A 16,646-nucleotide genomic window follows, 5' to 3' on the forward strand; every position below is an offset into this window, starting at 1 on the left:
AGCCCTCTGAGGGTCCATCTCACCAAGTGCACTTCGCTGTTTTGGGAATTGGAACGGATCTTAAGATGGCGGCGGGGATTCCCCCGGGGGGCGGTGGCTAGGGCAAGTGAGCGAGGGCTCATTTAAACCGCGATTGAAACGCAGCCCAGGTGTCTGCATGCATCAAAGAGGAGGAAAAGGAAGAGTCACTATACGTCAAGGTAGATTTGTGTCTTTATTATTCAATCCAAAAAAAAGTTGCTTCATTAAAAAAAAAGAAGAAAAAAAAAGTTGCTTCAATCAAAATATTTTCAACCCAAAAAAAAGTCGCTTCAATAAAAAAATGCGTTTGAATGCAAAAATAAATTTGTAACTCATAAAATGCATGTAAAAACTATTTTTCTTTGATTCATTTTTATCTATTTATTTATTTATTTATTTTTGATGAAGAAACTTTTGATTGAATTAATGTTGATTTGTGTTTGGGCCACATTTTGGCTAGGACATTTTTGTCTTTATTATTCAATCAAAAAATAAGTTGCTTCAAAAAAAAAAAGAAATATTTTCAAAAAGAAAAATCATTTCAATCAAAAAAGAGAAATTTCAATCATGGAAAATAGTTTTTGAATGCGAAAAAATATTTGAGATTGAAAAATTTGCATTTGAACACTTTTCATTGAAAAAGTTTTCTTTGATTGAAGCAATCCTTTTTGTGTTTGTGCCATATTATGATTAGGACATTTGTTTCTAAATCATTCAATCCCCCCAAAAGTTCCTTCAATCAAAAAAAAATATTTTCAATCAAAGAAAAAAAACATTTTTTAAAATATTTTTTTCTCATATATATATATATTTTTTTTTAATCGTCTCACCCACTCGGGCGGTATGGTCTCTCCTTTCAAGCTCGGGTCCTCTACCGCAGGATCTTAGCCGTCCCTAGGATTGCGCTCTTCTGAATGGAGACGTCGGACGTTGTACCTGGTATCTGTTGGAGCCATGCACCCAGCTTGGGGGTTACTGCCCCTAGTGTCTCGATCACTACTGGCACCACTCTTGCCTTCACTCCCCACATTTTCTCCAACTCTTCCTTCAAAACCCTTGATATTTCTCCAGCTTTTCATGTTCTTTTTTCCTGTTGCCATCGCTCGGGATTGCTACATCTATCACTACTGCTGTCTTCTGATGTTTATCCACCACCACTATGTCAGGCTGGTTGGCCATCACCAGTTTGTCATCAGCTGGATAGCTCAGTGGTAATAGCACTGACTTTGGTTCAAAGCCCGGTCAGGAGCATGGTGATATCCAGGTGGGTCCTTAGGTAAGGCCCTTCATGCTATATGCCTATACCTCACAATGAGTGGAACAATCAATGATAGAGTCATACCGGCTCGAATGTCGCCCAGGTTAACAAGGTTCGCGTCAGGTGTTGGGGGACCAGGACAACCTGATGTCAAGTGGGCTACTGGAACAAGACACAGATGGGGCAGATGCGTACCGATGGCTGACGACTGTATTTGCGGCGGACACGAGAAAATAACTTCTCAAAATGTCAAAGAGGCAGGCCCCACTGAGTAATTATTTCCGTGTTCCCCCACCCCCATCAAAAGACAGACAGACGACAGAGACGTCACCGGAGGTACCGGAAAAATGGACTTTTGCTGGAAAGTGGCTGCAGGAGGTACCATGGCTAGAAGCAAATGATGCTCGCAGGGAATGTGGTGCAACATTTGCCGTGAGAATCCCAATGTCATTAACAAGAGCAGCGCATTTTATGTAGGGTCAAAGAATTTTAGCCATCCAAACTTTGAAAAGCACGAAAAAAACAGAGCATGTAGCAATTGAGCAAACAATCGATGTCAGACAGGACCCCACTCGCCCTATGGACAAGTGGCGGGAAAAAATTATTGAAGAAAAGCGGCATGCACTGACAAACGTGTTTTTCACAGAGCTAAACATGCACGTTCAATGAGCTCTTATGAGGAGGACATCCCACTTTTACAAAGGCTTGGAGTTAATGTGGGAGCCGCATATGAATGCCCTTTATTTTGAATTAGTGCTTTTATGTTTATTTCTTTACATTTCACCTCAAAGTAATGACAATTTTGTTGTGCCAGTTGATGTTAATCAAGCGTTAATTGTTTATATAATTAATTGAAGGTAATTGGCTCTAAGTAAAGCTTGTCATAATTTTATCGCATCAGGCAAGTCGGCTCTCAAGCTCAACGAGGAACAAGTCACATCTCCAGGTCCTCCTCTGAGAACCTGGGCAAAAAAAATATGTGTACCCCTGTATATATATATATTTAATTATATGCAAAGCAAATGACCGTCTAAGGTGCACAAAAAATAATTTCGACCCATTATAAAACTCTTTTTGTTCATTTCATTCAATTTTGTTGGAGTTTTATTGCTTTACAACTTACAACATATATATATATATACAGTGATACCTCGGCTCACGAACGCTTAAGCTCACGAACTTTTCGCCTCAAGAACATTAAATTCGCGAGCATATAGTCTCTGCTGGCGAACTAGTTTTCGGCGGACGAACCAAGCCACGCGGTCGGACAGCGCCACGAGAAGCTGACGCACGCTCACGGCGTCCCAGTTCGTCCCCTCCCTTTCGTTGAGTGCGGACGTGGTTTGTGTTTGATAGACATTTTGGACCATATTGAGTGTACTTTTGCTATTATGGGACCGAAAAAGAGTTACATACAGTCCTTATGGAAGGTGACTCGTGTTACCAATTCGCCCTCGACTGGTAATTGGCGGTGCTTTCAGCTTCCCACCGTCGTGAGAAGTGGACCGGCGAGTCACGTTGGCTCGTTGTCGTCGGTTGTCTTCGGTGCGCCCGATGGCGGCTTGCATACAAACACCCAGAGGTGTCGGATGGCTTTTTGTGGGCACTTTTATTAACAACCAAAAGCATGCGGGGGGCACAGCAGTGGAGTCTACGCTAACTGCGCACTTTGCCGGTAACACTCTCCTTCCAAACAGTAACTCCCTCCCTCCTCCTCCCACTCCTCCCACTCCCATACCATCGCAAAGGTAAATAAAACAACTTTATTATACAGTACAGTTTATTTCTTTAATTATAATACAATAGCACACTTATTATACATAAAATAAGGTATATTTTTGTGTAGTTTTAAGGCTTATTTAGTAGAAAATTATGTTTTATGGGGACCTGGGAACGGATTATTCTCATTTTAATGGTTTCTTATGGGAAATAAATGTTCGGAAGACGAACTTTTCGCCTCACGCACACTTTCTGGGAACCAATTATGTTCGTGAGCTGAGGTATCACTGTATATGTATATATGTATATATATATATATATATATATATATATATATATATGGATAAGTATATGGCAGAAAACACACAAAACTGAAAAAGCAGTTTCTGCTCTTGCACTACTCTTTAAAAGAAACGGCTGTATTTTAAGCTAAAACAACTGTTGTGTTTGATAGAACAATATGCCTATATGCTGCCATAGCAGATTCAAGGCGCATGAAGCCCCCGAACTATTTTTAATTTGTCTGTTTTACCCTGAAAACCCAAGTTTCCAGACGTCGCGCAACCGCTTTTGTTTCAACCCAGCCATAAAACGAAGGTAATTAATTCTATTTATTATTCAAAATGTCTGTCGTTTTTAGCTTAGAATCTTTAATTGATGTCGTGAAATATTTCGTTTAAAATTTTTTTTTTAAATTATTCACTCGCTTATTTTAAACTTTTAAACAAATTATGTCACAATGAAAAAATGGCCTCTGTAAAAAAAGTCACGGATATCTACCTCGTAACTATCGCTTAATTGTATTTTTTCTGTTACTGTTGCATTTTCTCCAATATGTTAAATGATAAATAATCGATCCAAACAAAAAAAGTTGAAAAAAAAAACGTTTAAAAGGGTAAATATATGAAAAAGAACATCTCGAAAACTCCTTGATGTCTGCGATTTCTGCATCGCGACGCTTATGTTTCACCCATAAAATCCCAAAATAATCTAGCTGTGACCATTCACAGCTGTGTCTTGACACTCAGTGATACACACTACATGGAGTTTTTGGATCGAAACAATGTAAGTACGCGATAATATCTCGTTAAAGTCATGGCGTCTGTAATTCTGTTCTTGCGTGCTCTCACCTCCAGATAGGGTTTTGCTGTTTAAAAAACTTTTTTTTTTTTTTTTTAAATACCCTCCTACTCAAATTTTTTCTTCCCCCAGAAAATTCAGATTTTAAGATTTCCAATGATGTATCACACATCCATATCGGACAATTTTGAAAGTTGGCTAAATTGGGGGTCTCAGAGCGAAACATCAAGTCACCTGAGTGTTTTCCGCCATATATTTATATAAAAAAGTCAATTACATGGAATGACACTTTTCGGCCACCAGGAGAGGCCTGGCCCCCCTTAAAATCCGCTTATGCTCATAACTATCACTTAATGTTATTCTTTATGTTACTGCCGCATTTTCTTGATGTTAGATGATAATGAATCCAAACAAAGAAAAATTGGAGAAAAAAAGTTTAAAAGGGTAAATATATGAAAAAGAACATCTCAACCACTCCTTGATGTCTGCGATTTCTGCATCCCAACCGTTGTTATATTACTATGTTTCACCCATTAAATCCCCCAAATATCCGGCTGTGGCCATTCACATCTGTGTCTTGACATTCGGTTATACATGCTACATGGAGTTTTTGGATCGAAACAAGGTAAGTACGTGGTAATATTTCGTTAAAGTCGTTCCTTCTTTCATTCTGCTCTCTCATGATCTCACCTCCAGTTAGGGTTTTGCTGTTTATTATTTTTTTCTCTGAAATGCCTTCCTTTTTAAAATTTTTCTCCCCCCAGAAAATTGAGACTTTAAGCTTTCCAACGATGTATCACACGTGCATATCGGGCAATTCTGGGAATTTGGCCAAATTGGAGGTCTCAGAGCGGAACTTCAAGTCACCTGAGTGTTATCCGCCATAGATCGGTCTTTGTCAGTCAAGTGCCCAAACTAGCGGACACGCCCCCATGCGCCATTTTGAGTGTACCGCGGATGTAAACAAACCAGAGCAGGACTTGCTGCGACGCCACATTTCTGCCTCCAACTTCATCGCTGGATATAACAAACTCCCTCGTTTACGATATCAGCGCTTACATTTGAAAAACTATGAACGTCTCAAAGCTCACAGACATTTAACGAATGGCTCGATGCAGGATCTCCGCATTTCGACCGCAGGACTGCGACAACACAGTCGTCACTCTCGTTGCTCCTCTCAGAAACATGATACAGCTCTTACTTGAACATTGTTGAACTTGAATTGTACCTTGAATATCATCTTAAACATCACATAACTAAAACGGGTGAAGGAACTGTCATAATGACGTGCAAATTCATGTATATTGCACAATATATTGTTTCAGTGTTGACATTGCCATGCAAAGATGTGCAATTCTCTCAATGCAGGACTTATCATGTGAAGTGGGACAAATTTACTCGAACACATTATTCTACAACTAGTGTGATTTATTTTACTTCATATGCACGTTGTATATTTCCTTGTATTGCTATTTTCTGTTTACCATTGTGCTGCTGCTGTGTTTTGATTGAGAATTTTAGTAAAAATTATATATCTAAAAAAGTAAAACTGTCAAACTTCTCGTTTTGTTTGCAAACATCGTACTTCCTATTCAGTGTTTATCTCCACAAAATTGTTTGAATGTAATTAGTAAAAAAAAAAGTACTTTTCATCATCGAAACTGTAAGATAAGCTTGTTTTTGGGTGCCAAATATACAGTATTATGCCAGTTTGCTCTTCCACAGCTATTATACGCGCACTCCCAAGCTATTATGAAGAATACAGTTTTAGCCATCATCATGTGCTTAGAGGTGATTGTTCACATCCTGCTGATGAGTAGATACACACACATATATTGATTCATCACACAACGTCTCAGTACCTTTCCACCAAGCTACAGTACTATGAGTACAAATGTGTGTTTAAAACAATGTTATCTTGCCTGCTCAGGTAATTCAATCAGGAAGTTTTAATCAGGAAGTGTGACTGTTCAATCACTGACTAGAATAAGGAATTTGCCCGACCGAACCTGCCACGTTGGACAACGAGTGTTGTAACTGTACTTTGCTCATCAACAAGCCCTCAATAAAAGCACCGAGCCCCAGGAAGAGAGTGAGAGAGAATTACTGACTTGCGAGCAGAGCGCAAAGCTCTGTCAAGTCCTCTCCCCCTGGCGTCCGCCGGTGGAAACATATCTCCGTACCTGGTCTGATCCTTCTCCCTCCCTTTCTGGGTCTTTAATTAATTACAAAAGTAAGTTTAGACCCAACAGAAACCAACACTAGTTCTTTATGTACCTAAGAGAGGCAAAGAGTCAAGAAGACTTCAAAATTGTCACTGACATACTTTATTAAACAGGTTTAAGTTATCTACAAACGTATAAAAAAAACTTTGCTTGTACAAACACTACAAAAAGAAAACTAATTGTCTTAAACTACTGTTGGGCAATGGTTTGTCAGGGCAAAGCAGACAGTGACAACCTTATCCAACATTGTAGCTTCTTCACCTTAACATGGAAGAATCATGTTTATGGGTATGGTTCCTGTTAAGATCTTATACTTCAGACAAACATTTCCGATGACCCTTTCAACATGGATTCTTAAATGTGCTATTTTCCTAGTTTCCGCCACATCTCTAGCAGCTAAGCCTTTTGTAAATGCTAGGAGTTTGACATCCGAACACTACATGCCCACATATTCTTGTATGTCAAAACCTCTGTCAGCCAAGACAATGTCCCGAGGTAACAAGAAAATCACTGTTCACGGTTATATGTTTGTCACTTGTACGACCTCCCCAGCATTTTGATAAGAAACAAATGGCTCCCTAGTGTGTAATACATATTAAGTACTTCAAAGTGTGGTGGTTCTTGTAGATGGAAAACATTTGGGCACGTGCTTTCAGATTTGATGGGTTTTCTGTGAAAATTTCAAAACAGTCAATAATCACAGTCTGTGTCACATCCTGATCAGTGTTGTGCATCTCATCCTCTGTGATCAATCGCCTCCTTCTCCAGGTTCATGTGTCCCCTCTTCAATCTGTAGCTGACCACTTTCTTTTCCGGCATCAGGTGTCCCCTTCTCATTCTGTTGGTGACTGTTTATTTCACCAGGCTCAGAAGGTCCCTCCTTGGTCTGCAGCTCTTCAATGTTTGCATCCTGCTGGACCCCCACATCTCTGGTGCTTGCAGTGTCTCTTTCCGTAGCTGCTCACGCCTACTTCGTCTTGCAGAGCATGCAGTGTTTGCGGTGTAACAGATGTGTGTCCCAGATGAAAGGATGGTGCCCAGTCTGGATCAGTCTCCATAATTTCATAAGCTGGTTCACCTGCAATCACGTTAGGTTTTATTTTGAAAGCTAGGTAAGATTGGAAGTTTCCATGGCATTTCCCAATCGTAACCACTTAATCAGACATGCTACCATCCCATCAGATCTCTCAGATCACATGAGAAAATCTCACGTATTGATAAATATTTCTTTGCATTTTGCTGTTTACCTTTATCTTTCAAATCATTCACTCGTAATGTTTTTATAAACGAAGACTGACTAAATTAAACACTGATTTATCACGAACAGATAAACCCATTTCCACGGACCTCCTTCTTTGCCTGAAGTTTAAAAGTGAGGCTAGTTAGCTAAGGTTAGCCAATAAGAAAATAGCGACTTTAGAAAGCAAAAAAAATGCATATTCAGTATCAGTACTTAAAAAAAGCTCTGACTTGCCTTTATGAAAATGCCGAGAGCAAACGCAAGAAGGGAGATATGGTGTTGAAAGTGATGCCCTTCCATCCATCTTCAACCTGCTGTCCATAACCTCTTTTCCAAGTGGTAAAACGAAAAAATCTTACGTCGTGGTCAACTTTACTGCCATTTTTGTCGTGTGATTTAGTATGGCAGCCTTTCACACAACACGAGTGTCCCATTTTATCAAAGAAGAAAGTAAAGACGATTCTCACTGTTCAGTTGTTTACAATAAGTGACCACCCAAAATGGCGATTCGACCCACAATGCACTGCAGCTTTTGCAAGCGTTACGTCACCTGACAAAGACAGATAAAGATTAACACTGATGTTTTCTTTTGCATTAGATGCAAAGCTACCTTCAATGACCATTCCTGTTTCATATTGGACCATGAAAAGTACGCTTAAAAAAAACAAACAAGCGGTATCGCCTATATTAGGCTCGAGCGTATGACGTGGCACTCGCGAGGTTTCCGCCGCTATCGCCATTTCGGAAGCGAGAAACATAAACAGTGAGGCATTTCAACACAGGTCGCTCTTTAAAAATGGTTTGAAATTATTGTGCGGTAAAGAATTGCAACAACCGATCGAATAGAAAGGAGAATGTACAGCTCGACGGAACACCATTGAGTTTCTTCCAGATCCCTACATGGAGAAAAGGCGAGGGAAAGGTCATATCTGAACTTAACAAACGTCGAAGAATGGCATGGGTGGCCTTGATCAGAAGGAAGGGCATAACGTTTGATTCTCCAGTTACACACAGAGTTTGCTCTATTTCAATCTTCCACTCCGGTAAGTTAATTTCATTTGTTTACCCAAATTTCGGTAACTTTATGCCCTAAGTCGGCCTGTTGTTAGCTATAGCTACAGCTAAACAATTAGCATGCATACATGTGCATTGTCTTCATAAGACATAATTCCTGTCGTTGCTAAATGAAAAAGCTGTAATATTTTCACGTGAGAGAGTGGCAAAGAATTTGTACACAGGCTACATTTTCTGCAACAAAATATTTGTACATCCGTGGTCACAGACTAATGTAAACACACATTGCCTACCTTTGCTAGAAAGATGGTGTGGCCGTTTGCTATGGTCATAATGTGCAGATCCTGCACCCATCCGCGGCAAAACTGTTCGTAGCTTTGTAGCGATTTGTAGTTTCAGAATTGCTGATGAGTGTAGTAACTTACACCAAACACTAAATACAGCATGATGTCCATTTCGCGTAGTGGTGGAAGCTTGTCGACATCTTTATTCCATTTGTGTTCGGCTTGCTCGTAAGGGTCAACATTGTTCACATCCTTAAAATTGCTCACATATCTGTCCTTCGCCGTGGTAACAAGTTTGTCTCTGTATCGAACTGGCAAGTTTTCCTTACTTTTTTCCATCTTTGGCACTCGAAGTTGAATTGTATTTGCCGTTAAGTTTAAATGTCCCGTGATGCAGACGTGCTTCCGAAATGGCTGCGTTGTAGCAAATCTCGCATGATCCCGTGCTGCTGTGACGTAAACGCTCGAGCCTAATACCTGCGCGTCATGCGTCATTGCGTCATGACGTAGGATGTGAGTGGCTTTGGTGAGGAGTTGCCGTCCGATTTTGTTGGAAGAGTCCTGCTTTGAAGATAATCCACTTTGCATCTCTCCTTGGTCCCACGGCGGAATGTAAGGTGGCAGAAACCTTCGAACACGCCAAGAATCCATTCAATTTTGCTCCTGCTTTGAGTCGTTTGGGTGCACGTCGAGGCCTGCTTAGTTTAGCCTAGCCTAGCCTAGCCGCTAACAAAGAGAACAAACACCGCGCCTGGGATCAACACGTCGCTGAGCAACCAAACCTCAAGTCCCAAAATGTCAGGTGAGTAATTTAACTTTTAACTCTATTGTTTCGCAAATACTGGACATTACAGTTCGAATGTTTAAAGACACAAATTTTATGACTAGTGCTGTCACGGAGCACCCCATTTGTGGTTTTTACTGATCTTTACTGTTTTTGATCGTCTCTTACTAATTTTAATGTGATGTAGAATCAGACCTGGCTGCAGAAAGAAATTACAGGGGGGGGGGGGGATTACATTTTTTTTTTTTTATGGGGGGGGGACTTCTTCAACGTAAATTTAGCCTGAACAGTGGCGTTATTACCCGTACATTACTACATCAGTGCACTGAAATATTTTCTGTCACTGAAGTCACAAGTGGTAGTTCATCGTAAAATCTATAAGACAAACGAAAACAGACCTGTCAACCAGAGGCCGTTGGCAATCTTACAAATAGTGACGTATGCCCTTACAAATTGATGACTAATCTTACAACGTGGTAAATGGCGTGCGATATGAAACAAAAATAAAACTCACTTTTTAAAATAATATGAATTTATTGGTAATATTGAAACATATAACCTGGTGCAATCAAATAACAATCAATATCTTTAGCTACATCATGATTACTCAAATTTAACAGTGACTTTTGTTATAATTGTATGTAGCACTTTTGGCAATTTCTATGATGTCTTGAACTAAGTTACCTGAAGGTAAGAGTAATTAGTTACTTGGCACAGTATTTGGTGTTACCTTTCATGTTTGTTTGTTTTTGTTTTTTTTTTCATTAAAAATTAAATAGTAACCTTTGCTATTTTTGGAAATCGTTTAATGTTGTGAATCAACTGTTAAAGTTGTTAAAATTGCTACCGTTTTTGCATTTGTTCCTTTCTGTCTACTTTTGACATGTGAAAGTTTTAAAACTGTTTCATCATTGAAAGATTTTGCCGATTTAGGAGTATTTTAGATAAAAAGTTACTTAAAGGGGAACTTTGAAGTAAGGTTGGCCAACCATGTTTTTGAATAATATCAATGGCTAAACAATTATAAGCATATTTTCATTATTTTTTTTAACGCAACCCTTCCAGATTCTTTGTTTAACCCATAGCAACGCCCTTGACAACGAAAATGCTTTTCTTCGGCAATCTTCGGAAATCTTCGGAAATTACGTCACACCGGGAAGTGCGAGGGAAGTCCGCCATAGAACAGTATTGTTTGTTGCATTGCTTCTCGGTAAGATGCCACGGCGGTGTGTGGCGATGTTTTGTTTTCACTCAAACGAAAAGTTGTATGAGTGGCCAAAGGATAGCAGGGCACGTAAATGGACATCTTTCGTTCGCACGAAGCGAATGAATTTCATGCCATCATCGAGTAGTGTTCTCAGCTGCAAACACTTGGAAGATGCCTGCTTCCTTAACCGGTCTGCTTATGATCAAGGATTTGCCAAAAAGTAAGTGTGATTTTTGGATAGATGACTGATGACTTTGTCAAAGCAGAGCTGCCAACTGTTGTGGAATGAACAGTATAAGCTAGCGACGTTAGCCGAGGCTATCCCCTATCGTAGCTGTTGTTGCGTTCGCGAGGTTAAGCGTGTTTAAATTGTGCGTCATCTACGATCTTGTCCGAAAGGGTTAATCCACTGTCAATCGGGAAAGGGGTGTGGATGTGCACTTAAGCGGGTCGGCGTGGCGGTAATTCACAGAGACACACACCGCCGGTGAGTTTATTTTTTTATTTATCTGTATTTGTATTATGTATTTCCACCTTCATGCTTCAAGCATTGCATTACATTTGTACGGTTCGCCGTTTCTTTCACAGTGATCGCTTTGAAGCCTTCTAGTTTGTGCTTCGCCGCTTCGCGGGAGCCGCTGACAGGTGACAAGTGTTGCTTTTAATGTCTGGCAGCGAATCAGCGAGCGCCCAGGCCACGAAGTGAATCATGGGAAATGTAGTCTCGGGACAACACTGAAGTGGTGCTTTGTAATCTGTTCGCTTGTGTGAAAAAACTACATTTCCGCACGCCATTAGACGCCACTTTGTTTTCTTATTGTTGCCACAATAAAGTGGAGAAAGCCATTGGCGACTGTGATATAGTGGATTTTATTTAGTTGTAATACGGGAGTTCACCAGTAGAGTGTACGCATGTCATTTAGATGTGTTATTGTATTCTTTCCCCCCAACGTTTTTATATTATTATTTTATATGCACGAGAGCTGCCGGATCTGCCAAAATGAACATGAAGTCTGATTATTATTTTTTTAACAATGTCATCAGATAGACAAAAACATAAAATTATGAGCAAATATCTGCATCTTCAAATCATGAAAATAATAGGAGCCTATATCTTACCAATGTTGTAATCTCGATGGGTCTTGTATCCATTCCATGTCAGGAAGTCTAGGCACATTGTTTGCATCATGATTAGCGTCTGGTTAATAACATGAAATTCCAATCTCCTCTTCTTCCTCCAACTCTTCAAAAACTTGGATCTCCTCCCTTGCGCTTCATCTATCGCTTATATCGCTGTTTGAATCATTGTTTGAAGGGCTTTGTATGGCGGCCGTATCTATGGAGGTGCCATCGCGTTCCCGGTGTGACGTATCACTTCCGGGTTCGTCCCCTTTCAGGTTCGAACTTCGGAAACGCGATTATTTTGTCAAATATACAACATATAAATTATTTTTTCATGCTTTATTTGTTGGACAATGTTTAATTACTTTACTTGTGACTAGAGCTGAAACGAGTACTCGAGCAACTCGAGTAACTCGAGTTTAAAAACTGATCCGAGTAATTTTATTCACCTCGAGTAATCGTTTATTTTGACAGCTCTAAGCATCACGTTTTGCTCGGACTACATTTAATGCGGGAAAACGCGCTGTCACGTGCGGAGACGAAGAAGGAAAAAAAAAAAACTTACTGCAGCCGACAGCCGCCACAAACGACGCCGACGTTGCTAAATACTAGCCCGCACGATGCTACGTTGGTACAGGTAGCATCTGATGCGTCTCATAGATATCACATGTATGTTGAACTAGATGGGAAATGACAGACTCGGCCACGTCTGGGCAGCGTTAGTAAACAGCCGCCATCTTAAAGCAGTAGAGCGCTAAGCGCTAATAAATAAGATTAACGTTACTGTCGCTACTAGCTCACGTAACGTTAGCCCTGCGGAGGGCAAGGTTTCAATTAATTATGACCACTGTCGATGCGTGGCTAACGTGTCTTACATAGATGCTTTAACATAACATAGCATTGTGGAGTGATGAGGGTGTAAAATAAAAACTTAATCATGCCAACTATCAATTTTAACTCAGTAGTCATTGCTGGATGAAACACCAAATAGCACTGGTCCCTAATGTGCTCCAATACAGGCTGTATCATACATTTATTTTGAACTAGAGCTGTCCCGACTAGTCGACATCGTCGACGTCATCGATGACGTAAATCCGTCGACGAGCACAACATCCCGTCGACGGTTAATGAAGGGTTAAAAAAATATATGCGTGGAAAGTTCAGAATGTTTGACGCTCTGTATGCAAGCGGGGAAAGCGGCACAAAGCCAAAAAAGCGCACCAGAGTGTCCAAAACATTGACTTATTTCAAAGAAACAAAGGAGGGAACACTCTTGTGTCCTGTCTCTTCAATGCCAAGCTTGGCTGCACGTCGGCCGTGAATAAACACCCAAAGCGCCGTCACCCAGTTTGTAAGTCCATCAAACTAACTAATGACATGTTTTATTGACGATGCTAAGCCTGTCACGATATGCAATGAGTCCATTTATCGCACGGCAAATAAAAATGAGGGCGGTAATTTTCATGGCTGCCTTTTATAGCTGCGCACGTGCGTGCGTGCATACATTGGTGCGTGCGTGCTGATGGCATAAGAGTGTCGAGTTCCTTTCTCTTATCAACACGCTTTAGAATTAAAGTTCAGACATACTAAATAAGAAAACACATCTATATTAAACACTGTAACGTTAGCACTGTTACACTGCGGTGAGTGGGAGGAAAAGGCAACTTACTTTAGCCTGCTATAAAACTTTGGCAGTCGTCTCGTGAAAGCAAACTTGCGGTTAAAAGGTGACACTTCAGACATGAAAAATCGCTGGTTAACAGCATTTGCAAACGAAAAAATGACCAAAAAAATCTATTATTGACACTACATGCAATGACAAAAAGTGTTGTTTTTTTTGCGGAATGTAAAGCTGAAGTTAGTGGTTTAGCGAACGTACTTCCGGTGAACATTTTAAAATAAAAGCATGTCATGTTCGTCATGTAAATAGCGATTTCTGAAGTTAATCCCACATACTTCAGAATTCAGATTCTACACTAAGCCTTTAAAATGACACCCTTTATGAAAAATCTGATTGGCAATGAATAATTATTATAATACTATTATATATAGTACTATGCTATACTATTAATGCTAGGTGTTTTTTTTAAGAATTGTTTTGAATCATGTTGGAAAGGCGAAGTCCGTGTTCTGAATCTGTTTACATTCCATTCTTTTGCACTAGTTAATTCTATCAGCATTTGAACTCATTGTTTATTTGTGATTTATTATTGTTATTTACGTGTTTATTTGTACTTTAATAAATAATTTAAGTGTTCCAATATGTTTTTGTGAATTGATAAGCGTCAACAAAAATTTCATTGCTAAATTAGTAAAAAAAAAAAAAAATTTTTTTTAATTATTAGATTAGTCGACTAATCGTAAAAATAGTCGGCTGACTAATCGGGAGAAAATTAGTTGTTTGGGACAGCCCTATTTTGAACACTGCAAAAACTCAAAATCCTATCAGGACTTACAGTTTAGACTAACTTAAAACTTAACTAGAACTTAAAAATGGCTTGACACAAAGAGAAATTCAATTGAAACACGTGGGAAAACTTCTAAGTGATGTGTGTTATCAAGCGTAACGGCATTTTTAGGTAAGATATATATATGTTTTTTTTTTTGTAATAAGATCTAAAAGTTTTTTGAGTGAAAGCAGTGAATTAGTCTTTTTTTTAAAATTCTAGTTACATCTGAGATGCAATTGTTGGCTGTTTTCAACAATATACATCGAAAATAAAGACATTGATTGACTGAAAATGGTTCAAGATTAGATTAAATGTCTTGTTTTCTCATGTATATTTATAATTGCTCTTCACCTAAAAATATATTTGTTTTATCCGATTACTCGATTAATCGATAGAATTTTCAGTCGATTACTCGATTACTAAAATATTCGATAGCTGCAGCCCTACTTGTGACTAGAGCTGAAACGAGTACTCGAGCAACTCGAGTAACTCGAGTTTAAAAACTGATCCGAGTAATTTTATTCACCTCGAGTAATTGTTTATTTTGACAGCTCTAAGCATCATGTTTTGCTCGGACAACTTTTAATGCGGGACAACGCGCTGTCACTGCGGAGAGGAAGAAGGGGGGGGGGGGAACTTACTGCAGCCGACAGCCTCCACAAACGACGCCGACGTTGCTAAATACTAGCCCGCACGATGCTACGTTGGTACAGGTAGCGTCTCATGCGTCTCATAGAGATCACATGTATGTTGAACTAGATGCTAAATGACAGACTCGGCCGCGTCTGGGCAGCTTTAGTGAACAGCCGCCATCTTAAAGCAGTACAGCGCTAAGCGCTAATAAAGAGCGCTAAGCGCTAATAAATAAGATTAACGTTACTGTTCTGAAGTAACGTTAGCCCTGCGGAGGGCTAGGTTTCTATTAATTATGACCACTGTCGATGCTTGGCTAACGTGTCTTACATACAGGCTTTAACATAACATAGCATTGTGGAGTGATAAGGGTGTAAAAAAAAACTTAATCATGCTAACTATCAATTTTAGCTCAGTAGTCATTGCTGGATAAAACACCAAGTAGCACTGGTGCTAATGTGCTCCAATACAGCCTGTATCACACATTTATTTTGAACACTGCAAAAACTCAAAATCCTATCAGGACTTGCAGTTTAGACTAACTTAAAACTTAACTAGAACTTAAAAATGGCTTGACACAAAGAGAAATTCAATTGAAAGACGTGGGAAAAAATCCAAACTTTTAAGTGATGTGTGTTATCAAGCATAACGGCATTTTTAGGTAAGATATATATATAATTTTTTTTGTAATAAGATCTAAAGTTTTTTGAGTGAAAGCAGTGAATTAGTCTTTTTTTTCTTTTCTTTTTTTTTAGTTCTAGTTCCATCTGAGATGCAATTGTTGGCTGTTTTCAACAATATACATCGAAAATAAAGACATTGATTGACTGAAAATGGTTCAAAATTAGATGAAATGTCTTGTTTTCTCATGTATATTTATAATTGCTCTTCACCTAAAAATATATTTGTTTTATCCGATTACTCGATTAATCGATAGAATTTTCAGTCGATTACTCGATTACTAAAATATTCGATAGCTGCAGCCCTACTTGTGACCCTATTTGGCATGTGAAGAAATTACTTCACATTAGTGCTAGCGAACTTAAAGCACTAGGACGGTTCACTACAACAGAGCCTTTCTGAGAAGTCAACTGCTTCAAAATGGCGGCTGTTGATTTACGACGCCGTCTGTCATTTCGCATGTAATTCTATAAGCATTTGATATCTAGGCGTAGATTGTAGGCTGTCAGCTACAGTCAGGAAATATTGGAGTTACCTAGCCTATCATCGCCTTTGCTACAGCGTCACAACACTCTTCTCTTTGTGTCTCTGACTTTTCTCGCGTCATTCAACCAATGTAGTAACGCATCGTAACGCACATTGTCTCGTTGCCGAAACGATGACAAAATCCGAACGGAGAAAAAAAACGTAATGCACGAAAAACATACAGATTTGAATGTATGTCACCAGGCCCGTTGCCGAACTTTCAGCGTGTCACTCTTGGCTACCCCAACATGTCATCGGTTCTGCCCTTCCAATTTGAACCAGATCGGAAAAGTGAAGAGCAGGACAGCACTGTTTGTCGTTCACAAGACAAGCAGCAAAGGCTAAATGAGAGCACGAAATACTTACCTGATAAGACAAGAGTTGGGAAAAACTGGTGATGGCA

General features: G+C 39.5%; 1 protein-coding gene across 4 annotated transcripts in view; it reads left to right on the plus strand.

Moving 5' to 3' along the window:
- Positions 1-9,352: 9,352 nt before the first annotated feature.
- LOC130927781 (zinc finger protein 432-like) overlaps positions 9,353-16,646 on the plus strand; it is a 122,147-nt gene continuing 114,853 nt past the window's right edge. For all 4 annotated transcript variants that reach the window (XR_009066520.1, XM_057853793.1, XM_057853791.1 and 1 more), the window contains exon 1: positions 9,353-9,643. Coding sequence is in view for 3 of the 4 variants with exons in the window: in XM_057853793.1 (XP_057709776.1) it covers positions 9,637-9,643 (7 nt within the window). In the remaining variant the exon portion in view is untranslated. The remainder of the gene's footprint in view (positions 9,644-16,646) is intronic.

This window comes from Corythoichthys intestinalis, chromosome 13, assembly GCF_030265065.1.
Source record: "Corythoichthys intestinalis isolate RoL2023-P3 chromosome 13, ASM3026506v1, whole genome shotgun sequence".
NCBI classification, from domain to species: Eukaryota; Metazoa; Chordata; class Actinopteri; order Syngnathiformes; family Syngnathidae; genus Corythoichthys; species Corythoichthys intestinalis.